Source organism: Carcharodon carcharias, chromosome 19 (genome assembly GCF_017639515.1).
Source record: "Carcharodon carcharias isolate sCarCar2 chromosome 19, sCarCar2.pri, whole genome shotgun sequence".
Lineage (NCBI taxonomy): Eukaryota > Metazoa > Chordata > Chondrichthyes > Lamniformes > Lamnidae > Carcharodon > Carcharodon carcharias.
The window spans coordinates 88403174-88427870 of record NC_054485.1 but is presented as its reverse complement, the minus strand read 5'-3'; the positions used below and the strand labels follow the sequence as shown (position 1 = coordinate 88427870).

The 24697-nt window shown below is 45.6% G+C and overlaps 1 protein-coding gene across 2 annotated transcripts in view; it reads left to right on the top strand.

Annotated features, from left to right (window-relative positions):
* The first annotated feature begins 16225 nt into the window (after positions 1-16225).
* LOC121291710 (complement C3-like) overlaps positions 16226-24697 on the top strand; it is a 73317-nt gene continuing 64845 nt past the window's right edge. For both annotated transcript variants that reach the window (XM_041213203.1, XM_041213202.1), the window contains exons 1-2: positions 16226-16267; positions 22752-22953. In XM_041213203.1, coding sequence (XP_041069137.1) covers positions 22789-22953 — 165 coding nt within the window. In that variant the 5' untranslated portion in view covers positions 16226-16267; positions 22752-22788. The remainder of the gene's footprint in view (positions 16268-22751; positions 22954-24697) is intronic.

The window sequence follows — 24697 nt, the reverse complement described above, 5'->3', positions numbered from 1 at the left end:
TGACAGTGAACGGACTGCCTGTTTTACACCTCGCTCAACACTCTTGCCCACTTTGGAAAGAAGAACATCTCATCCAATTTTATTCTGCATTGCAGTCAATGGGAGGTAAAATCAGGCAGGGTGACCTGCCTGGGTTAAACTTAAAATCACCCCTACCCGTCAAGAAAGAGGAAATGAGAATGAAAGCAGAAAGTGGCAAGGTGTGAAGCAGATGGGCGAGACGCTATTAACTGCTTCTTGCGTGCAGTTCAAATTTACAATTCATACCAACTCTGTTATCATTCAACCTCTCAATTTCTCGTTCTCTCTATCTTCTAGTTTTTCTCTCTTTTGCTGAGGGATGCCATCTATCATAAGATATTTTATAAGTATCAAACTGAAAGGAAGGACAGGCAGCGGCACAATGGCCTGGGTTTTGCATTGGGAATAATGGTGAGGCTATCAGCATGCACCATCAGAAAGTAACTCTGTAGCCCTCACTCATACAATTAAATGCGGAAATCTGGAAATTGCTGTCTGAGCTACCCTGCTCATCCAGAGGCTGCAACAATCCATCAGCAAGAGACTGGTATTAAATTACATGTACGGGCAGTACTTATATCCACCAAGCACACCAGAAAAAATAGCGGCTTATGGATTCAGATGCAAGTGAATTAATAATGGCATGGCAAGCTGTAATTCCTACCAAATAACCTCTCTGGCACTGAAAATTTAATTTTACAAGCATGGAATTTTATTCCATCTGAATTTAGTTATTGTTGGTGATTTCTTTTTACTTTTCTCTTCTGTCTATTCTATCCCTCTCTGTTAATTCAATTTTTTCAGCCCTTTTCTTTATTCGCTATATCTACTTGATGATACAATGAGTGAAATATTCTAATTTTACTTCCTGGTTTAAACTCTGCATGTCTTACTGAGGATTCTTCAATGTGATTGGCCGAGGAGAAATGCTGGTGCTTGCTCTGCTCGCACATGCCACAGATTCCCTATGGTGGTGCTATGCTGGACCAGGCACCTGAAGACAGCAAATTGCCACTTAAAAGCCCAGGGAAAGTCTGTGGGTAGCTTTAAGCATGATGAACTGTGGGCACCATTCCTTGATGGCTGACTGCAAAATCTGAAAATAAAAAGGCTCTACTGACCTCACACATTAAAGTAATAACTGCCAACACATTCACAATCACCAGTATCAATGGGTAGATTTTCAGGGATTGTCTGCCCAACATGGACGCTGCCCACCGTTAAGCATTTATGTTGGAGCTTCAGATCTTATGTCCAGGTGGCAAGTTGACAATTTCGCCCACTGCAGGTGGGGGGAAGGGCATGAGTGAAGCCAAGATGGGAAATTCCTATGGTTAAAAGTTAATTAGAAACTGCTGCTCCCAACTCAGGCACTTCCTGCAGCTGCTGCAGAGTAGTTGATGGGGTAGGGAGACAGCACCGCTGGGGTAACTCTTTCGAGTACAAACATGTTTCCATCTGTTTTTTTTTTCAGATGAAGTTACATTGTTTCCCATTGTGAGATTTAAACTCTTGATCTTGGGGTTACAAACCCAGTACCATAACCACTTGGCTATGGGGTAAGTGGGACTTGTCTAACTATAGTCAGGAATCTCTGCCTTATATGTTATGCTGCACCAGGACTGCACAAGTTTACACCTAGCTTCCTGAACTTCCCAGCAGAATGTGTGGCCTGGGGTAAGAGGCAACCCCTTCACAGAATCACAGAATTGTTACAGTCTAGAAGGAGGCCATTCAGCCCATCGTGTCTGCACTGGCTGTCTAAGCATTTTAACTTAGTGTTGGACCATCAGAGTCCAGGATTGGACGAGGCCTTACAAAGCTGCTCTTCCTGGGAAATATCCTACCCCTTTGATCCAATCCTGACTCTATCCTTCCTGGGGTCATATAACTTTCCAGCACCGAAGGAGGCCATTCGGCCCACGGTGCCAACTCTATGGTTGTGCCATCCAATTAATCCCACTCTCCTTCCTCTTTCCCCATAACGCTGCAAATTTTACCTTTTCAAGCTTTCATCTGATTCTCTTTTGAAAGTTACCACTGAATCTGCTTCCACCACTCTTTCAGGCAGTGCATTCCCAACCCCAACTCATTGTGTAAAACATTTCTCCTCGTCTCCCCTCAGATTCTTCTGTTAATTACATTACCTCTGCATCCCCTGCCTGCGGAAACAGCTTCTCCTAATTTATCCGATCCTCTGTTTTTATCCTAATCTCTTTATCGCTTTGCTTCTTTTTCTCTGCATATCGCTCCCTATGCTCTTCCCTTCCCCCACCTGCAGTCTGCTGACTCTATCCAGCAGTGTCCAAGTGACCAGAACTCAAGCCGTATTAAAGTCACTTTTAAAAAAAAATAATGTGGGCAGTTGGTCGTAGGATTGAGAAAGTATTTATTGGGCAACAAATTCAAAGACCTGCCAACAATTCCTTTAAACGTCTCAATTTATTGAATAAACCTGGAAAGGAGTGTCATGGGGACAGGAGGAAGCCACTCAGCCCCCCAAGGCTGTTGGGCCATTCAGTTAAGTCATGGCTCTTCCATATCTTAACTCCATCTACCCAGCTTGGTTCCATATCCATTAATGCCCTCACCAATCAAAAATCTATCTATCAAAATCAAGGCCCATTGTTCTGAAGGTTGAAAAACCCAGGAGAGAAGTTGAGATTAAACATAAAAGAAAATGCTTAGTTAATGCTGAGTTTGGTTTGAAAGCCCGTACATTATTGGAGGGAAGGTCAAATAGAGGGAGCTAGGAGTTTTACAGCAGGTCCTGGGAGAATGGGTTAGAGTCGGAAACTGTGCAGTAGATGTTGGACCTCAACAGTGCGAACGTAGTGAGGAGGTTAGGGCTGATAAGGGATGAATGAGTTAGATCGAGAAATGTAAATGTGGATGCAATAGCGTTGAACTGTGCTTAAATTAAACCAGCGTGCACCCATCGGGAGTGAAATTGGAGACCGAAATAGACACACAAAGAGACAAATCAATACTGCAACTGGTTGACTAGAAATGGCTGGGGATTAATGCTTCTGTACACATACTCATAACATAAGGATATCTTACCCTGGAGGAATGACTGCACTCGGTACAGGGATGACTCAGACCAGGAGCTTGACTGGGTCTCAGGTTAACAAGTAACAGTAGCACCTGATTTCGCCTTTTGACCTCTGAGGGGGAAGTTTTTGTAGCACGGGTTTGAATTAGCTGAAAGAAGATCTGACTGGTGTAAAACAGACTGAGGGGGAGGGACTTGTGAGCGAGGGAGGAAATAAAAACATTAATGCATATCAGCGTTAGTTAAAGGGGCTGTAAGCAAGTGACTAACTTTAGCCATAAGCACAGGAGTGATTTATTCAGTCCCTTTTAAATGCAATACAGACAATATCACAGTCAGTGACAGGAACTTTAAGAGTATCTTATGGGTTGGTTTACTCGCCAGTCCCTCTTCACACTCTTTGGATTAAAGACTGCATGCCAAACCTTTACAAGTTATTTTTACTGTTTGTCAAAATTAAATAAGAGGCCTGTGCTAGTGCTTCTCAAAGTAGAAATTTGCATGGGATGGACCATCTTAATGTGTCACCGTTGAGTTCCCTGTCATTAAAGGAGAAACACGACGTTTCATAACATGATAGATTAATTTTGAAACGTGCTACACCGGGTGTTCATTTTAACATGACTGGACTAAGCCAGTGGAAATGTAAAAAGGGAGCGTAGTGTGAAAGGGTGGTCAACCTGATCAAGTGAGTTCTCTGCTGTGCAGCCCTGGTTAAAATTACTCCCCCGACCTGCTGCCTCCACCTCATTTTGAGAATGGGGTGTGCAAAACTGCGCACAATACCCAACTGGGTCTTAACAACAGATTCCATGCTGTTGTGTTCAATATCCCTAAAGCGAAAACCACATTTCTACTTTTTGTGCCTTTTTCACTTGCAATCTAACTTATAAACAATCGTGGGATGTGGTTTCACTTCAATGAGCACCAAAGGTCAAAGTCCACTCCCGAAAAAGTTCCTTGGAGCAGACAGGGTTAAGAGACTACCTAGTAGATGTTTAGCAGGTGATGAGGGGTTTTGAGAGAGGAAATTATCAAAAACTCTTCCTACTGATGAGTGGGTCAATAACCAGAGATCATTAAGGGGAGAGAGGGGAGATAAGAGGATAGTGCTTCCGGTCCTCTTCTTAAGCCCTTTGCAATAATCCATCCTCCTACACCTTAGGCAGCACCTTCCAAACCCACAATCTCTACCGCCTAGAAGGACAAGGGATAAGCAGACACATGGGAACACCACCAGTTGCAAGTTCCTCTCCAAGTCACACAACATCCTGACTTGAGCTATCCAACTGTTCCTTCATTGTTGTTGAGTCTAAGTCCTGATCTCCCACCCTAACAACAGCTTGCGTGTGCCTATGTCAGGTGGACCACAACTGTTAAAGAAGGTGGCTTACCACCACCTTCTCAAGGCAAGTAGGGGTGAGCAATAAATTCTGGCCTTTGCCAATGAAGTCCACATCCCAAGAATATGTAAAAATATACCCTTTCCTTCACCATTTCCTCCTCCCCTCAGCTCCCATCTCTCTTCCTCACTTTTATGTCTTGGGTAAATAAGTTTGTTGGCCAATGAACTCTAACTGCGCACCTTCCTATGTTCTCATCAATTACTGCTTGTAATCAATAATGGGGAGAGGCTGATGTAAGAATAAACAGTGATGGTTTATTGAGACATAGGGCAGAGCACCAGGTCATATGTGCTCACTCAGAAACCTCCAGAACTAGACTTACAGTTCCCAGTTGCCCGCACTGTACAGTGATTTGTCAGTGCTGTCACATGATCAGTGCACTTGCATTCTCCTAAAGGTACAGAGTTCCCTGAATTTACTACACTCACACCTACCCTTAAATCCCGTTCTCACCCCGCCCCCGTCCTCCTCCATCCCATTTCTCCTCTGCCCCTTTCCCTTTCTATTTGCCTTCTCCCCAACATATCCCCTCCCCCAACACCCACGTGGGGCCTATTCTTGCCATCCCTAATGGTGTCCAACCTGACATTTGAAATTGCCCTCACAATTCCACAGATAAAATAGCAATGTTTTGATTCTTACAGATATAAAATGTCTTATAGAAAGAAAGAGTTGCATATATATAGTCCCTTTTGAAACCTCTTGATGGCCCAAAACACATTACAGCTAATGAAGTACTTTTGCAGTGGAGTCACTGGTGTAATGTAGCAATTGCAGCAGAGAATTTGAACACAGCAAGCTCCTACAAATACCAATGTGTAATAGTCAGATTTGTTTTGCCAGTGATGCTTGAAGGATAAATATTGGCCAGGGGCAATTCCCCTGCTTTTCTTCCAAGTGAGATCCTTTAGATCCAGCTGAAAGGGCATGTATCATCCAAAAGATGGCACCTCCAACAGTGCAACACCCCCTCAGTAATGCCCCGAAATGTTAGTCTCGGTTTACACATAGCAAGCTCCCACAAGCCACAATGTGATAATGACCAGATAATCTGTTTTTGGCTTTTGGCTGATGGATCAAGGCTGGCCTGGAAACCAAGGAAAACCCCTGCGATCTTGGTAGAGAAAATGCCATGGAATCTTTTACGCCCTACTGAGAACTTTAACTTCTGAACCCAAAGACAGCACCTCCAACAGTACAGCACTCCCTCAGTACTGCACCGGGAGTGTCAACCTAGAGGTTGTGCTTGAGCCCCTGGAACAGGACTTGAAACTGTGACCCTATGACTCAGTGGCGAGGGTGCTACCCTTGAATATATTCAAGGCTGAAACAGACAGATTGTTGATCTACAGCAGAGTCAAGGGTTATGGGGGTGGGGGGTGGGGGCGGTGTGGTGGAGCAGGCAGAAAAGTGCAGTTAAGGCAACAATAAGATCTGCCATGAGCTCATTGAATGGTGGAGTGGGCTCGAGGGGTCAAATGACCTAGTCCTGTTCCTATTCCTTATGTTCTCATGACCATAGCTCACACCACACACCATCTACACCCTTTAATGTTTAGGAGCACAGTGACATTTGTTATGTAAGCCAGGGGATCAGCCATGCTACACCAGCTTTGTCTGAGAGACAGCAATGTGACCAATAGCTAGAGAATATGAACTTATAGAGTGATGGGGAATAATATCGAGTCATGCCTTGTGTGCAGTAGGTATGTTTCTCAGAGTTGAATTGGTAATGTGTGTTGGGCTTTTGCCATCATTTCCTTTACTAAACAAAAACATAATTACCTGGAAAAACTCAGCAGGTCTGGCAGCATCGGCGGAGAAGAAAAGAGTTGACGTTTCGAGTCCTCATGACCTCGGGTCATGAGGACTCGAAACGTCAACTCTTTTCTTCGCCGATGCTGCCAGACCTGCTGAGTTTTTCCAGGTAATTATGTTTTTGTTTTGGATTTCCAGCATCCGCAGTTTTTTGTTTTTATTTCCTTTACTAATGCTGATGGAAGAGGCTGACTACAATGTTTGAAAACAGAGTGGGAGGTTGTTTTGTTCTCATCTCTATGCACTAATGTTATTGTACTTATTCAAATTTGCCTTTCAGTCTGTGAACAGCGTGTGGCCTGGCCTCAAGCTGTCTCCCAGCAAGTGGGGAAGCTGCAGTTTGGATCTTTCTTGATGCTGCCACTGTCTCTCTGTTGTCAGGCTGCTTGTCCGACATCCAGTCCTGACTGTACTGCAATTTCCTCGAGTTAAATAGCGGGAAGTCCAAAGCCAATGTCTCCTGCCCCCTGGCCACTGTCTGAGGCTGAGCCACACTGATTGCAATGGCCCTATTTGACCCTGAGCTGAGTTTTCCACTCCCGCAGGGTGACCAACCACCTCGGATTTTACAAGGTTGTCCAACAATTGAGGCAATTGTCCCGTGTCCCGGTTTGTATGTTGCCGGGATGCTGTTCTATCCCGTATTCCGGACCTTTGAATTTGGAGCATGCGCAGTACGCGTCCGCGTATTTGCACTGCTCTTGGCTGCCCGATCGGACAGGTTCGCTACCCTCCTTCCCCCCATACCCCCCACCCCCTCACAGGGTTCACCAGAAACTCTGCTGCCCGTGTCCTTACTTGCACCAAGTCCCATTCACCCATCAACCGCAATGCTCACTGACCTACTTTGGCTCCTGGTCAAAGCGATGCCTTCATTTTGCAATTGGCTCCTTGTTTCCAGATCCCTCCATGGCCTTGCCCCTCCCAATTAATCTTATCCAGCCCCCATGAACCCCATGTTCCTCGAGTTCTGGCCCCCTGTGCACTACCTCATGCCTTTGTCCCACTGCGAGAGGCCACATTCCAACTGTATCAGTCCTAACCATGGAATTCCACCTCTTCACCCTGGTCACCTTTGAGATCCTAAAATCACCTTCTTTGGCTCTTGTTTGACAAGTCACCATTGGAATATTTTTCAATGCTAAAGGCGCTTTACAAATGCACGTCGATGTTGTTTCAGTTGCAAAGCCAACACCGAGCCAACAGCCAAGTGTCTTACTGACATCTGGTGGCTAAGAGTGGTCCCGCAGTCCTATATTCCTAAATTTCCATTTAAATTGTAACTACAACCATTGCCACTCCCTAGGCCTCCTGTTCCATGACATCTTTGTCATTTAATCCCTCCTGTCCTCTAACCTACAGCACCTCATCTTCCGACTAGGCACTTTACAGCCTTCAGGACTTAATATTGAGTTCAACAATTTCAGATCATGAACTCTGTCCTCCATCCCCACCCACTTTCCTATCCCCTTTTTCCAATAATTTATAATTTTTAACAAAATATATTTTTATTTTCCCATGAACTTTTAAAGTTATTTTGATCTATTGTTTTATCTCCAGCTTTTAGCCCATTTTGATCCCTTGCCCCCACCCCACCCCCACTAGGGCCATCTGTCACTAGTTTGTACTGCTTGCTACCCTTAATGTCCCCATTAGCACATTCTTTAGATAATATCACCACCGTCAACACCCTTTTGTCCTTTTGTCTATGAGACTTTTGGCAATCTCTTCTTGGCCTCCACCTATCACTGGCCTTCTAACCAGCTCTACCTGTCCCACTTCACTTCAACCAGCTTATATCTTTTATGCTCCCCCCACCCCCACTAGAGCTTTACCTTGAGTGCCCTACCATCCATTCTTAATTAGCACATTCGTTCAGATAATATCACCAACTTTAACACCTATGTGTTCTTTTGTTCTGTTGTCTGTGAAATCTTTTGATGATCTGCTTCTATCACTGCTTGTTTGTCCCTACAACCACACCAACCCCCTTCACTTCTCTCCCCCAACCACCCCAACCACCCCCACCACCAACACACCTTAAAGCAGCTTATATTTCACCCCTTTCTTGGATTCACTCAAGTTCTGTCGAAGGGTCATGAGGACTCGAAACGTCAACTCTTTTCTTCTCCGCCGATGCTGCCAGACCTGCTGAGTTTTTCCAGGTAATTCTGTCTTTGTTTTGGATTTCCAGCATCCGCAGTTTTTTTGTTTTTATCTCTGTGTTTAATTGACTGCCACTGCTCTTCAAGAAATGCCTACCTCCTTGAAGAATTTCTGTTCGTCTCTGCGACAAGATTTCCGTATCTCTCTTTTGCCTTGCTCACCTTCATTGCTTTCCATTTCTCTCCTGGTGTTTGACAAGGTGTTTACTAAAACCCGCATTCACAGCCATATCTCCTTTCTCAGTGACTGTCTCCGACTTACCCCACGTAGATTTCAACTGAAATTCCACCCCTCATGTTTCGAACCCACCCAGGATTACAGGTATCTCCAGGACATAAAACGTTTCTCGGACTGCTGTTCCCATCACATTCTGAAATCCACACTCAGTGCCATGCGCTGCCATAAGAACACACTCGACCTCTCCCTCCAGCAGCACCACCGTACCCTCTTTCAAAGCTGCGCGTGCCCCCAGTTTCATTTTATTCTTCGTCTCATCCGACGCCTCAACAAGAAACTTTTTCTCAAGTGCTAAGGAATGCAAGCTCCAACAACTCATCGACACCAACACCCATCTAGGACCCTCCATCCCTGCCTGTCCCTCCGTCCCCACCCCATCTTCCAATCCCAGCCCCAGCTGTGTATTCACTATACACCCTGACCTTCCCCTCTCCAATGCTGAACATTCAGTACTCAACAAAGGACTTAGCTTCATACCCCTACGCCCTCACCTCAATGAATTTCGGGCTCGGCATGATACTGAACTCTTCTTCCTCCTTCTTCGTCTCTGGGCTCACTGCTTTGGGCAGGAGTCCTCTCCCCGTTCAACGGATCCTTTCACCCACCTCCAATATTCTCCCTCCACCTGGACCCCTCCCTCTGGATTCTTACTTTCTCTTGACCTTTTCATTGAGAACTGTCGGCGCGACATTAGTCGTCTCAATTTCTCGGCTCCTCTCACCCATTCTAATCTCTCTCTCCCTGAACTTATTGCACTCCATTCTCTCAGGTCCAACCCTGACATTGTCATCAAACCCGCTGACAAGGGTGGTGCTGTTGTTGTCTGGCGCACTGACCTCTACCTCGCGGAGGCTGAGCGTCAACTCGCAGACACTTCCTCCTACATCTCCCTGGACCATGACCCCACCACTGAACATCAAGCCATTGTTTCCAGGACTGTCACTGATCTCATCTCCTCTGGGGATCTTCCTCCCACAGCTTCCAACCTGATAGTCACCCATCCTCGGACGGCCCGCTTCTACCTCCTAACCAAAATCCACAAACAGAACTGTCCCGGTAGACCAATTGTCTCACTTCGCTCCTGCCCCACAGAACTCATTTCTTGTTATCTTGACTCCCTTCTCCCTCTCCCCTTGTCCAGTCCCTTCCCAACTACATCCGTGATTCCTCTGACACCTTACGTCACATCAACAATTTCCAGTTCCCTGGCCCCAACCGCTTCCTCTTCACCATGGATGTCCAATACCTCTACACCTCCATCCCCCACCAGGATGGTCTGAGGGCCCTTAGCTTCTTCCTCGAACAGAGGGCCCGAACAATCCCCATCCACCACTACTCTCCTCCGTCCGGCTGAACTTGTTCTCACACTGAATAATTTCTCCTTCAACTCCTCTCACTTCCTCCAAATAAAAGGTGTGGCTATGGGTACCCGCATGGGCCCCAGCTATGCCTGTCTCTTTATGGGGTATGTGGAACATTCCTTGTTCTAGTCCTACTCCGGCCCCCTTCCACAACTCTTTCTCCGGTACATCGATGATTACTTCGGTGCTGCTTCATGCTCTCGTCGGGACTTGGAAAAATTTATTAATTTTGCTTCCAATCTCCACCCCTCCATCATTTTCACGTGGTCCATCTCTGACACTTCCCTTCCCTTCCTTGACCTCTCTGTCTCAATCTCTGATGATAGACTGTCCACCAATATCCATTACAAACCTACCGACTCCCACAGTTACCTCGACTACAGCTCTTCACATCCCGCTTCCTGTAAGGACTCCATCCCATTCTCTCAGTTCCTTCGCCTCCGTCGCATCTGTTCCGATGATGCTACCTTCAAGAACAGTTCCTCTGACATGTCCTCCTTCTTCCTTAACCGAGGTTTTCCACCCACGGTCGTTGACAGGGCCCTCAACCGAGTCCGGCCCATCACCCGCGCATCCGCTGTCACGCCTTCTCCTCCCTCCCAGAAATATGATAGGGTCCCCCTTGTCCTCACTTATCACCCCACCAGCCTCCGCATTCAAAGGATCATCCTCCGCCATTTCCGCCAACTCCAGCATGATGCCACCACCAAACACATCTTCCCTTCACCCCCCCCTATCGACATTCCGTAGGGATCGTTCCCTCCGTGACACCCTGGTCTACTCCTCCATCACCCCCTACTCCTCAACCCCCTCCTATGGCACCACCCCATGCCCACGCAAAATATGTAACACCTGCCCCTTCACTTCCTCTCTCCTCACCGTCCAAGGGCCCAAACACTCCTTTCAAGTGAAGCAGCATTTCACTTGCATTTCCCCCAACTTAGTCTATTGCATTCGTTGCTCACAATGTGGTCTCCTCTACATTGGAGAGACCAAACGTAAACTGGGCGACTACTTTGCAGAACACCTGCGGTCTGTCTGCAAGAATGACCCAAACCTCCCTGTCTGTTGCCATTTTAACACTCCACCCTGCTCTCTTGCCCACATATCTGTCCTTGGCTTGCTGCATTGTTCCAGTGAAGCCCAACGCAAACTGGAGGAACAACACCTCATCTTCCGACTAGGCACTTTACAGCCTTCCGGACTGAATATTGAATTCAACAACTTTAGGTCTTGAGCTCTCTCCTCCATCCCCACCCCCTTTCTGTTTCTTCCCCCTTCCTTTTGTTTTTTCCAATAAATTATATAGATTTTTCTTTTCCCACCTATTTCCATTATTTTTAAATATTTTTAAATCTTTTATGCTCCCCCCACCCCCACTAGAGCTTTACCTTGAGTGCCCTACCATACATTCTTAATCAGCACATTCATTTAGATAATATCACCAACTTTAACACCCATGTGTTCTTTTGCTCTGTTGTTGTGACAACTTTTGATGATCTACTTCTATTACTGCTTGTTTGTCCCTACAACCACACCAACCCCCTCCACTTCTCTCCCCCCACCCAACCACCCCCCCCCCCCCCCAACACACCTTAAACCAGCTTATATTTCACCCCTTTCTTGGTTCACTCAAGTTTTGTTGAAGGGTCATGAGGACTTGAAACGTCAACTCTTTTCTTCTCCGCCGATGCTGCCAGACCTGCTGAGTTTTTCCAGGTAATTCTGTTTTTGTTTTGGATTTCCAGCATCCGCAGTTTTTTTGTTTTTATAGCTTATATTCCACCTCATTTCTATATTTCTTAGTTCTGATGAAGAGTCATATGGACTCAAAATGTCAACTGTATTCTTCTCCGCAGATGCGGTCAGACCTGCTGAGTTTTTCCAGGTAATTTTGTTCTTGTTCTCAACTCCCCTTTCATTTTTCCTCCTCCTCTCCGTTTTCTCGACAGCGCAAAACCCATCACATTTTGACCTCTTTTCAGCTCTGCAGAAGAGTCATAGTGGACTCGAAATATTAACTCTGTTTCTCTCCCCACAGGCACTGCCAGAGTGGCTGAGTTATTTCCTGTGCTTTCTGTTTTTATTTTCGATCTCCAGCATATGCAGTAGTTTGCTTTTATTATTATTGCTTACGTTGTCTCTGGCCATTGACAGTGATGAGTCAGTAAAACCTGCATTGGTTTCCCATCGCTTTTACATGATTACCTCGCGTCAGGATCTATGCCTCTGTGACATGGGTGAGTCCCAGAAATCTAGAGCTATCCTTTCCTGTTCTTGTCAACTCTTGAAATTGTCTATCGGTCACCATGTAGTCCAGCAGCCTCATCTTTCCTTTCTCATGGCTCCCCCACTGTAGTCAATCCTCTCAGCATTCAGAACAAATTGATGGCGTGCATCCGTCTGGGGAGACGGTGGACTACACCCAGGGTGTATGTCGCTTCTGTACTGAACACCGTCTGTTGTGGCTGTAGAGGCGGATTCATGAGTGGCAGTTCCTTCTGCAGCTGCACAGATGAATAGCAATGGCCTGAGTTCAACTGATTTTTTTTTTTGTTTGCCTCTGGTGACGCCCGCTTGTCCACCATCTGGTCATTTCTTTTGTTCCTCTGCTTTTTTCCATGCCCTTCCTGGCTGCTGGTCTCCAGGCACTCCAATTAGCAGTGAGGGCTTCCTATGCATCGACTCTGATCCCAGGCAACTTTTAAGTCTCGCTTGCAGACATCCTCATATGGTAGATGTGGGTGGACCTGTTGATCTCGCGCTGATAGCAAGCTCACCACGTAATGTGCCCTTGTAGAAGTGGCCATCACCCATTCAGCTCACATGACTCAGCAACAAAATTGGAACAATTTTGCAACAAGAAGGCAAACGTGCTTGGGACCCCTGCACACTGGTGCACTTCCATATTCAGCAAGCTGGCTTTCCGAGAGATGCCCAATATCCACCTGAGGCAGTGGAGGCAGAAGCTGTTCAGCTGCTTTTCTTGACTGGCATAAGTTGTCCAAGCCTCGCTACTGTAAAGGAGGTGGCTGCGAACACAAGCCTGGTACACACGGAGCTCTGCGCTTCTGGTCGTTTGGTTGTTCATCCACACTCAACCTTTCAACTTTGACTTGACTGCTGCGGCCCTGGCAATCCTGGTGCTGATTTCGGCACCAAGGGACTGGCTGCTGGTAATTGTTAACCCAAGGTATGTGAAGCTGTCGACACCATCCAGAGTGAAGTTGTCAACCTTTGGTGGAAGGTGGAGTCTCTGTGCCCTGGCCCGTAACTTTGGTCTTCCTGATTCTAATTGCTGGCCTGAATTCCTTGCAGGCACGGGAGCACTAATCTACAATCTGTTGCAAGCGAACTCCAGTATGGGATGCCAGAGCAGGTAGACGGTACAGTCCCTTGATACTGGGAATTCAGCTGATGGCCAAACCAAGTGTCTCATAGAATTCATCCTTGACATCTGGGGTGGAGGTGAGTGTTGGGGCATGGATGCACATGAGGTTAACTGGGCCTGTGCTTCTGATGAGCTCAAAGAGTAAGGAGCCTCTTTGAGTTGTCTGAGGGGATTTTAATCATCACAGAGTAGAATGTTTTTCTCTGTAAACCCCACTCCATGCTCACGTGTTGCCTCTTGGGTTTTCCCCTGACAGGAGAATGTGTAGTGGTTTCCCTTTGGGGGATCCATTTTGAGCGAGACTGGTTTCTTGCAGTGCAGCAATGTCCACATGGAGCCTTGTTAAGTTCTTTGTTGTTCACAACTGTTTTGCCTGCATCGCCAACCAGCAGAAGGTGTGTCAGTAAGGCCAGGCCCACAGTGCTTACATTTCAGCGCGCAATGGGAAAGCCTGGTGTCTTCTTTGTTGGGCTTGTCTTAGCCCATCGCATAGATTACCTGTTGAGAGGTGACCCTCCAAGCTCCAAGCACCCACTGACGCTAGCAGCTCGTGGTGGACCAGCACCTAACTGACTACCCCAGCTTGGGGCGGGCGGTAGAGATGATCTCTCCCAACCGTCGGAAGCAGGCCCTGGCACTCGCCCTCTACGTCAATCGAGCGAGAGCTTATAACCGACAACTGTTTCTTCCCGAGTTGTGCCAATGCGAACCACGAGGCTGGAGTGCCCTCTCCAGCCGACAGGCCTGGGCAAATAGTATGGAGACCATGAGTTGCCCAAGCAGCTGGACCCCTCTCTTGGCATTGCCAGTCCTGTCCAAAGGAAAATGGTAAAACCAGTACTGTTTGGTACCAGCTCTGCTGCAGGAGTTGGTGGGAAGCTGCCTGGTAGATGGCAGATTCCTGCCCGCGAGATTCCTCTCTGGATTTTGCGTCAGGGTCTACTCCTCTAGCCTTCTTCTCTCCCGAGACACCCACAAGGCAGAGGGGCTATCTACTCGCAGCTGGCGTCTGGCTTGTGAGCACCAGGGCATAACCACACCCTGGTGTGCCTGTCTGCCCTGTGCACGGGGGCGAGGTCTCCTCCGAGTCCCTGTAGTTTAGCCTCGGTCTATGAGCTGCCCTGTTTACGTGTGTCGCCATGGGGAGGCACTGCATAAGGTCTACTGATGACGAGGCTATGTACTGGTGGGAAAGGCTTACACACTCGGCTATCTTTTCATAATAGTTATACTGCTAGCTCGCAGTGAGAGCTGAAAGCAAGCGGTGAGAAACCGACTGACCACCACGTACCACCCAGTATCCTTGCACACTTGACGTATCGCATCAACTGGAAATAGACATATGTAACATAATATAGTATATTATGAATATATTAACACTTAGAGGTCAGGTTTAACTTCAGACCACAGAGTAAAATGAACCATATTGAATTGGACATGCTGTACTGAAACTGATTTTAATCTCCATTGACGTCCGTGCAAAAGGAAACTGAAGGAGGAGTGTGATGGCGACTGATTCACTAATGTCCATGTTTAAAACCCACAATTAAAATTTCTCCTATTGTTATGAGGTGCTGACTATTGATCAGCGGTGTAGCTTCAACGTTCACTTGAAGTTGCCTTTCGCCCTCTGTCGAGCCCTCCTCTGGCTGTAAATGATCAGGCTCCTTGTCCAACATCCAGTGCTGTTTGAGTCGCAATTTCCTTCTGTTAAACCTTTGGCTGAAACCATTGTCTTTGATCCCCACTCCGTTCCCTCACCATCGATTCCACTCCCTTCCCTGGCTACCGTCAGAAGCTGAACCAGGCCGTTCACAACCTTGGCGCCTTATCTGACCCTCAGCTGTGCTTCTGATAACAAACTTGGCTCCATGACCATTACCCACTCCCACCTCCGTACTCCTGCCTGACTCCACTCCTGCCTCAGCTCATCTGCTGCCGAAACCCTCCTCCTCGCCTCCATTACCTCTAGACTTGACTCTCCCAGAGCCCTCCTGGCCGGCCTCCCATGTTCCAACCTCCGTAAACTTCAAAACAAAAATAAAAATACCTGGAAAAACTCAACAGTTCTGGCAGCATCGAAACGTTAACTGTATTCCTCTCCGCAGATGCTGCCAGACCTGAGTTTTCCAGGTATTTTTATTTTTGTTTTGGATTTCCAGCATCCGCAGTTTTTTTGCTTTTATCTGTAAACTTCACCCCGTCTGAAACGCAGCGGGCCGTTTCTTAACTCACCCATCGCCCCCCGTGTTCTCCGATCGAGATTGGCATCTACTCCGGCAAAGCCTCGAATTTAAAATTCTCATTTAAACCCCTCCGCGGCTTTGCTCCAACCCTGTCTCTGTGACCCCCACAATCCTCCCAGAACTTTGCGTTCCTGTGCATTCCCCACTTCCCGGGTGATTGCGTCTTTAGCGCTTGAATTCCCTCCCTCAGCCTCTTACCCTCTTTGCTTCACTCCTCTCCTTTAAGACCCTTCTTATAACCTGTCGCTTTGTGGTAGTTTTTAGTTATCCTTCCAAATCTTAAACCCCCTCCTCCTTGGCTCTGTGTTAATTTTTGATTGATCTCGCTACTGTGAAGGTTCTTGGGACATTTCCTCTGTAAAAGGTGCTTTATAAATGCAAGTTGTTGTTTCAGTTCCATTCCAACAGACATAACAAGGGACCTGACTGACACCTGGTGGTCATCTGTAGTACCGTAGATCCAGATTTTGGACTTAGTTGCTGATTTTTTTTCTGTTTAACTGATTCACAAAGCGCCAGTGACCGGCATTTATTACACATCCTTAGTCACGCTTGAGAAGTTAAAGGTAAGACACCTTCTTGAACCACTACGGTCCAGGTGAGATAGGTGCACCCACAGTGCGATGAGGGGGTGTTGGGGGGGGGGGGGGGGGGGGGGGGGTGAGTAGTTCCAGGATTTTGAACCAGAGGCACTGAATGAACAATGACATTGTTTCAAGCCAGGGTAGTGTGTGACTTGGAGGGGAACTTGCAGGTGACGGTGTTCCCATGTGTCCGCTGATGGAGGTGGTAGATGTCACGGTACTGTTGAAGGTTTGGTGAGTTGTTTCAGTGCATCTTGTACATGTTACACACTGCTGCCACTGTGCATCAGTGGTCCAGGAAGTGAATGTTTAAGCTGGTAGGCAGGATGCCAATCAAGTGAGCTGCTTTGTCCTGGATGGTGTTGAGCTTCGAGAGTGATGTTGGAGCTGCAATCATCCAAACAAATAGAGTGCTCCATTGCACTCCTGACGTGTGCCTTGTAGATGGTGGACGGGCTTTGGGGTGTCAGGTGGAGACTTATTCACTGCAGAATTCCCAGCCTCTGACCTGCTCTTGTAGCCACAGTGTTTAAACACCTAGTCTAGTTCAGTTTCAGGTCAATAGTAACTCACAGGGTGTTGATGTTCAGGGATTGAGTGATCGAAATATCATTGAACATCAAGGTGAGATGGCGTTCAGCAATGGTAATGCCATTGAATGTCAAAGTGAGACATTTAGACATTCTCTTCTTGGGCCTGGTGCACTTGTGTGGCATGAATGTTACTTGCCACTTATCAATCCAAGCTGATGCCACTTTCCATTGATGATGATGTATGAATAAAAACCACGTTGCTCTTTATCAACTGTTTTACACTATCACATTAAGTCAAGATCTATATCTCTGTGCACAAAGGATGAGTCACAGAAATGTAGCCCATTTACCTGCTCTGTCAACTGTCATGAGACAGTCTTTCGGTAAAGCTGAGTTATTTAAAAATCCCAAAGGGAAACTTGAAACAACTGTCATAACCTATATTTTTAAGTGGTATGTTTGAGATGCAACTCTAAATTCCGGAATCAGACCACCAGTTCTCCAGAGGTTTTATATTAAACTAAATGAAACATTTTATTAATTTACACAAGTTAAATATATACACATGGCTACAAATTATTACTATCATAACTTTTAACAAATACCCAAACTAATCTCCATTAAGGCAACAGCACCCATAGAATTAACCAGACACCAGGCAAAGCATTTTCATCTTACAAATTCAAAATGAGGCTCTTTTCACTTTGGTTCCTGTGGAGACAGTTGGCGGCTTACAGCTGCTTTGATCTTACATTGCCTCTGCTCTGCACACATAAAAACTGCTGAAGTTATACCTAGCACAGCTCATTGAATTTAAATTCTCATTGTATCATCAGCCTCTTTGAATTACACCTCTTCTAAACCCCTTTCATAGTACCAATTTTATTAGTAATATAAACATATTTCTTGGTCTCTGCTACTAGGTCTCACTTCTTGAATGCTCTGTTCAAAAAATGCAAATGCACTCTACCTCTCTTACATCTCAAAACTAGGACACTTCAAAACACCCAGACTAGCTGGCTTTAATCCAGTTAAGACAAACCCACAAGCTAAACTTCTATCATAAAGGAAAAATATTTTCCAATAATATTATATACATTAATAGCTTCATGACACAACTCTTGAAATTGCATTTCCATTATCACATAGTTCAACAGCCTTGCCTCCCCTTTACCCATGGCACCTTTGCCTTAGACATCCCCTAAGTATTTAGAATATATCAACAGTTTGAGATCAGACTTAACATTGGGTTACTGAGTAAAATGGATAATATTGAAGTAGTCACCCTTGCTTTCTCTGCAGTATCAGGGGGGCATTCATCGAATCCTCAGTGCTGAATTTCAAAACACTTTTAGCACAGGAACAGGCTACTAGGCCCATCAGGCCCATGCTGGTGTTTTTTTTATTCATTCATGGGATGTGGACGTCGCTGGCTGGGTCAGCATTTATTGCCCATCCCTTATTGGCCTTGAGAAGGTGGTGGTGAGCCGCCTTCTTGAACCGCTGCAGTCCATGTGGTGTAGGTACACCCACAGTGCTGTTAGGGAGGGAATCCCAGGATTTTTTCTCAGCGACATTGAGGGAACAGTGGTATATTTCCAGGTCAATGTGTGGCTTGGAGGGGAACTAAAGTTAGTTTTAATTTTTAATGACGGCAGTGCAAGGGGAAACCAGCTGAGGAGGGTAGTGGGGACTAATTCACTGTGGTCCATACAATATTATTACCCAAATTTCATACTGCCCCTCCTTGTGACAAAATGCTGATTACTGAGGCCTTTGATGATGTACCCTCGGACTCGGATATAAAGAAATAAAGACTTTGCGCATTTCGTCACCATTATAGGGAGATTGCCCTATATGCTTTACAGCCAACTGAGCATTTTTGAAGTGCCGTCACTGTTGTAATGCAGGGAATCAGCCAATTTGTGCACAGCAAGATCCCACAAATGATAATATGACGCCGGTGGAATTTTCCTTCCTCTCTCGGCTTTCGCCATGTTACGTGGGGTCGCTACCATACTGGTTGATCACGTTCACATCAACCATCATTTTTTTTTTGCTTGCACGTGGTTTTTTTTACAGCCCGTTGCCTTTCCTGCCGCCAACCCTCTCCAGTTCTTGAGGCTGGATACCCACACACATGCTTCCCTGCACCAAGTGACTGTGGTTCTTTCATAACCAACGAGTCCTGGAGTGGGACTTGAACCTGGGGCCCTCTGGCTCAGAGGCAGGAGAGATACTGCACTCCAGCCCCTGATAATGGTGAGACAAACTTTTTTTTAATTAGCGATGCTTGTATCGGCCAGAACCTCCCTGCTCTATAGTTGGCGCTAGTGCTTCAAGCGCTTCTCCGTCCACGCGCGAGGTGAAATGGAGCAAGGGGAAACTGGCTGAGGAGGGTGTTGTTGGTTATGAAAGAACCACAGTGAAGTTACTGTCTGATATATTTGTTGCAGCATCCCATCTGAAAGATTCATATATAACAAAGATTGTTTTTAATTCTTTCAAGTGGGCTTCATGGACACAACCAGAATATATTGCCGTCCCAATCCTCTCGTGTGATAGGTGGTGATGAGACACCTTCTTGGACCACTGCACTCCATCTGGCATGAACCTCTTGTAGCAGTTTGGTACAACTGAGTGGCATTCTAGGCCATTTCAGAATCAACTGCACTGTGGGGTCTGGAGTCACATGGAGGTCAGACTAGATTAGGAAGGCAGATTTCCCTCCCGGACATCCGTGAACCAGATGGGTCTTTACAGCAATCCATGCTCACTGTTACTGAGACTAGCTTTATATTGCACAATTCCACCATTTGCCATGGTAGGATTCAAACCCATGTCCCCAGAGCATTAGCCTGGGCCTCTGGATTGCTAGCTCAGTGACCTCACCACTATGCCACCATTTCCCCCTATTCTTTTATTACTATCTGATATATTTGTTATAAAACGTAACAAGTTGCAAACCATATATGGGTTTTTATTGATCCGTGGATGTGTTTGGGGAAATCATGTGACTGCTTCTGGCTTATCTGAAGGCTCAGTGCCAAAACAAACCTGCCTCTAATGATCCGCTTTCCCTTTGGAAAGACTTTGTTGCATATTAACCAAGGAGAGGGATGTTTTCAGATGTTCCTGGGCTTGCATTGCATAATTCCTGTCTGGAATTGGAATGCTCCACAGTGCTGTTTCCAGCATTGTTAATTGGCCCACGCACTTTTTCTTTTGCATGAGAATTCAGCTAAGTGGACGATATTTCTGTAGTTGTGCGGCAATGCCCTAAATTTAAAACTCTTATTCTTGTTTTCAAATCCCTCCATTTCTGTGCTCCCTCCCTATCTCTGCAACCTCCGCCAGTCCCACAAACCTCCAAGATACCCGCAATCCTCCAATTCTTGCCTCTAGAGCGACCCTGATTTTATTCCCTCTACCATTGGTGGCTGTGCTTTCAGCTGACTGGGCCTTAAGCCCTGGAATTCCCTCCCTACACCTCTTCACCTCTCTACCTCCCCTCCTTAAATACACTTCTTAGAACATACCCCTTGGGATCAAGCTTTCGGTCACCAGTCCCAATATCTCCTTATCACAACAAAAACAAAAATTGATTGGAAAAACTCAGCAGGCCTGACAGCATTGTGGAAAGACAGAGTTAATGTTTCGCGTCCATGTGACTCTTCTTTGGAATATCTCCTTATGTTGCTTGGCACCAGGTTTTGACTGATAGTGCTCCTGTAAAGTGCCTTGGAACATTCTGTTTTGTTAGCAGCGCTATAGAAGCACAAGTTGTTGATGCTGTTCATTCTAGGTGAGGGTTCCAAAGGTTTCCCATCTATCCATTGCTGCCCTTAATCTGGCCCGGTGAATTAGGTTAAAATGACCCTAAAGGTTTTAATTCATAGAAATAGCTTTGGGTACCAACATTTCAGCCCTAACAATTTCACAAATGATTGAGATCCAAAATTTCCTGTAGCAGTATAGTTGAAAGACACTGAACAGCAAGATGTCATACTAGCATGCAATTAATGAGTAACTCACCATCAATATTGACCAAGAAAACCCACAGTCAGTGGGCTCACTTCCACCTTTGATGCAACTTAACTGGACGTTTATTCAGTTATGGAGCGGCTGGTGATATTGTCCCTTGCCTGTCTGTTTCTTCCCCTTACTCAGCAAAAACCTTTGTGAGTATCAACTTTAGTTAATTAAGTTAAGCAAATCCTATATGTAATAAATTCTGACAATCTCCATTTTCACGGGGCGATCTGTTTACGGAAACGGCAAAGGGTTTTGGCAATAATTCAAGTAGCGGCCTTATACTCATGGAGTCATTTGTTTAACATTTCAAATGCTACATTTCAGAACGGAAGTGATGCTCAGTTTCCTCCCTGTCATGGCTCTCAGTCATGGAGAAAATGGAGTTGATTTGGAGGGAATTACATAGGATGTACATCAGAGAAGCAGGCCATTTGGCCCAACTGGTCTATTCTGGTGTTCATGCTCCAAACGAGCCTCCTCTCACTCCCCTTCAGCTCACCTCATCAGCATATCCCTCCATTCCTTTCTCCCTCATGTGTTCATCCAGCTTCCCCTTAAAAGCATCTATTCTATTCACCTGAACTTGTGGCACTGAGTTCCAGTTTCTACTGAATCACAGAATCTTACAGTGCAGAAAGAGGCCATTCAGCCCATCATGTCCGCACTGGTTCTCCAAATAAGAATTTACTTGGTGCCATTCTCCCCATAACCCTGCACATTGTTCTTTTTCGAATAACAGTCTAATTCCCTATTGAATGCCTCGATTGAACATGCCTCCATCACACTCTCAGGCAGTGAATTCCAGACCTTAACAATGCACTCTGATCTCCCTACTGAATTTATTAGTGCCTACCTTATATTTTGGGTCTCCCCCACAAGTGGCAACATCTTCTCTATTCAAACACTATCAAACCCTTTCATAATCTTAAAGACCTCAGTTAGGTCCCTCATCACTATTTTGAAGGTGAGCAGGTGAATTCTCCAAGGCGTTCTGTCCAATATTTACACTTCAGCCAAGCACAAAAGCAGATTATTTGGTCCTTATCACATGATGTTAGTGGGAGCTTGCTGTGCGCAAATTGGCTCTCACATTTCCTACATTGCAACAGTGACTGCACTTGTGTACCCAGGGAGCGGATTACTCTTCTCTTCTTGGGCATCGAGTTTCATATCCGTTATATTAGGAGCGGGAGATGTGGAGGACATTTTATTTACATGCTGAGTTTCTACGATTCTGTGATGTTTTCTGCTTGAGAGGGTGATAGAAGCAGATTCAGTAGTAACTTTCAGCAGGGAGTTGGATATATACACTTGAAAAGGAACATTTATTCCAAACAGATGGCACAGGCATGATACACCAAATGGCCCCCTGTACTCTATGACTCAATGGTTTGGGGATACTAAGGAGAGCTCTTCTGTTTGTTATTCAAAACAACAGTAGCAAGAGCAAATTGTAATTATAGAGTTCCTTTAAGGTAATAAAATTATCCAATGCACTTTACAGGAATGTTATCAAACAAAAATGCACTCTGAGCCAAATATAGGAATATTAGGGCAGATGGCGAAAAGCTTGATCAATGACGTTGGTTTTGAGGAGCATCTTAAATGAGGAGAGAGGAAGAGGATTCCAGAGCCCAGGGACCGGAAGGCACGGTCACCAATAGTGGAGCAATTGAAATCGGTAGATGCACAGGAGACCAGAATTGTTGCATGGTATCTTTTGTGTCCGCCTGAGAAGGCAAATAGGACTGGGTCTAATTTCTCATCCATTTGCTTACTTCTGGGGAGAGGATTGGTAGGTCAGACAATCAAAATGTTTTGCGATTGGTGGGGCTGAATTTTCAATGTGGCAGATACACTGGATTTCCTGAATGGCGTGCCATGTATATTCTCCTCAGATACTTGATCACCGCTCCCAATGTTGTTCATGTTGGCATGGATGAGACCATCACTGTTCAAGTGTTTGAGGCCCTCACAAGCGTTGCCATCACCGTCTACTTTAAGGAACCAACAGGGGAAGCACAGGATATAATATCGTCCCAGAAATATACGGTCGAACTGAACCAGACGAACAACTTCACCAGAGTAATCCTTGCACAGGTAACGTGATGGTTGAGGATTTTGGCCGAGGTTACATAGGAGCAGAAGGAGGCCATTCAGCCCATCGAGCCTGTTCCACCATTCAATAGGCCACAGCTGATCTGTGTCTTAACTCCATCTACCACTGCACATCCCCCACCATGCCCATTTGATCCCATCACCTTTCATACCCCTGCCCAAAAAAGATCTGGCAACCTCACTTCTGAAATTTCCAATTGACCTCCAGCCTCAACAGCATTTTCACAGGGAGAATTCCAGTTGTCTACTGCCCTTAGGTGAAGAAGTGCTCCCTCGCATCAACATTGAACAGCCAAGCTTAAATTTTCAGGTTTTTATTTTCCCCTTTTACTCTGGACTACCCCCCACCAGAGGAAATAGTTTCTCTCTCTCTCTCTCTGCCCTATCAAATGCTTTAACCATTTTAAACACCTCAATTATTAGATCACCCCTTAATCTTCATATTCAAGAAACTGCAAGGTTAGACTATGCAACCAGCCCTCACAACTCAATCCTTTAGCTGCAAAACTCCTACCAGATTCTTTTTTCAAAATCTAATCCACCACCCTCCCAGGCAGCGCATTCCAGACCATCACCACCCTCTGGATAAAAAAGATTTTCCTCACATCCCCCCTAAACTTCCTGCCCTTCACATTGAACCTATGCCCCCTTGTGATTGACCCTTCAACTAAGGGGAACAGCTGCTCCCTACCCACCCTGTCCATGCCCCTCATAATCTTGTACACCTCGATCAGGTCGCCCCTCAGGGTCCTTGCACTGTTTGTTGGTATGTCCGCTGGATACTGTATAAACTACACATCCAATGTTCCAGAGGACATTGAGTAGAATTGCATCTTAGAAGGCGTGTGATATTGACTCAGCCGCACGTCACATGTCCCGTTCCGATATTCAGTTCCATAGGGTCATTTAAAACTAACCCACTAGGGTGAGAATCCCACAGAATCAGATTAACACCCGCAATGTAAAATGAAATAGGTCGAAGGAGGGGTAAAGCCAGATTGGCGCGTGGTGCTATCAATTTATGGACAAGCTGCTTAGGTTAGAGTTGCTCCCAATGGGATTGAATATTAAGCGTGACAGATGCAATACCGTCAGTTTTACACAAATCATTTCACGCTTACGTTTGTGCCTTCGATATTGACCAAAACATTTCCTTCACAATTGTTATCACTCATTTACCATTTTGCCAATGAACCAAATGACATAATTAAATAACAGATCCCTTCACCAAATATCTGATTGACTGGTGTCCTCTATGATTCACCTGAATGTGGATATTTTTCTGAGGCTGGTAATGGCCATGTGAGACCACACTGGTTTCATTGATGTTAGTCTGATAGAATATTTTATTCACATAATCAAATCTCCTGTTAATAAAATATGGGAAATATTATAAATAATAAATAAATATGAATATGTAACTGCTTATTCTGATTGAGTGCTAGATTTCTGATAGATTGGATCCCTTGATCTTTATTTGATGTATCTGCTTTATAAGGAAATACAAACATAATGCACTTATTCTATTAATGCGTCATCAGTCACCTCACTACGGGGCCCTAAGCTCTGGAATTTCTTCCCTAATTCTCTCCTCCTTTTAGATGGCTCCCTGGAACCAAGATGACACCTGCTTTTGATCGCCAGTCCTAATATCTCTTCCTTAGGCTCAGTGTCACTTTTATTCTACAAAATAAATGCACTCTGTTGTTGTGAACTGCCGTATTGT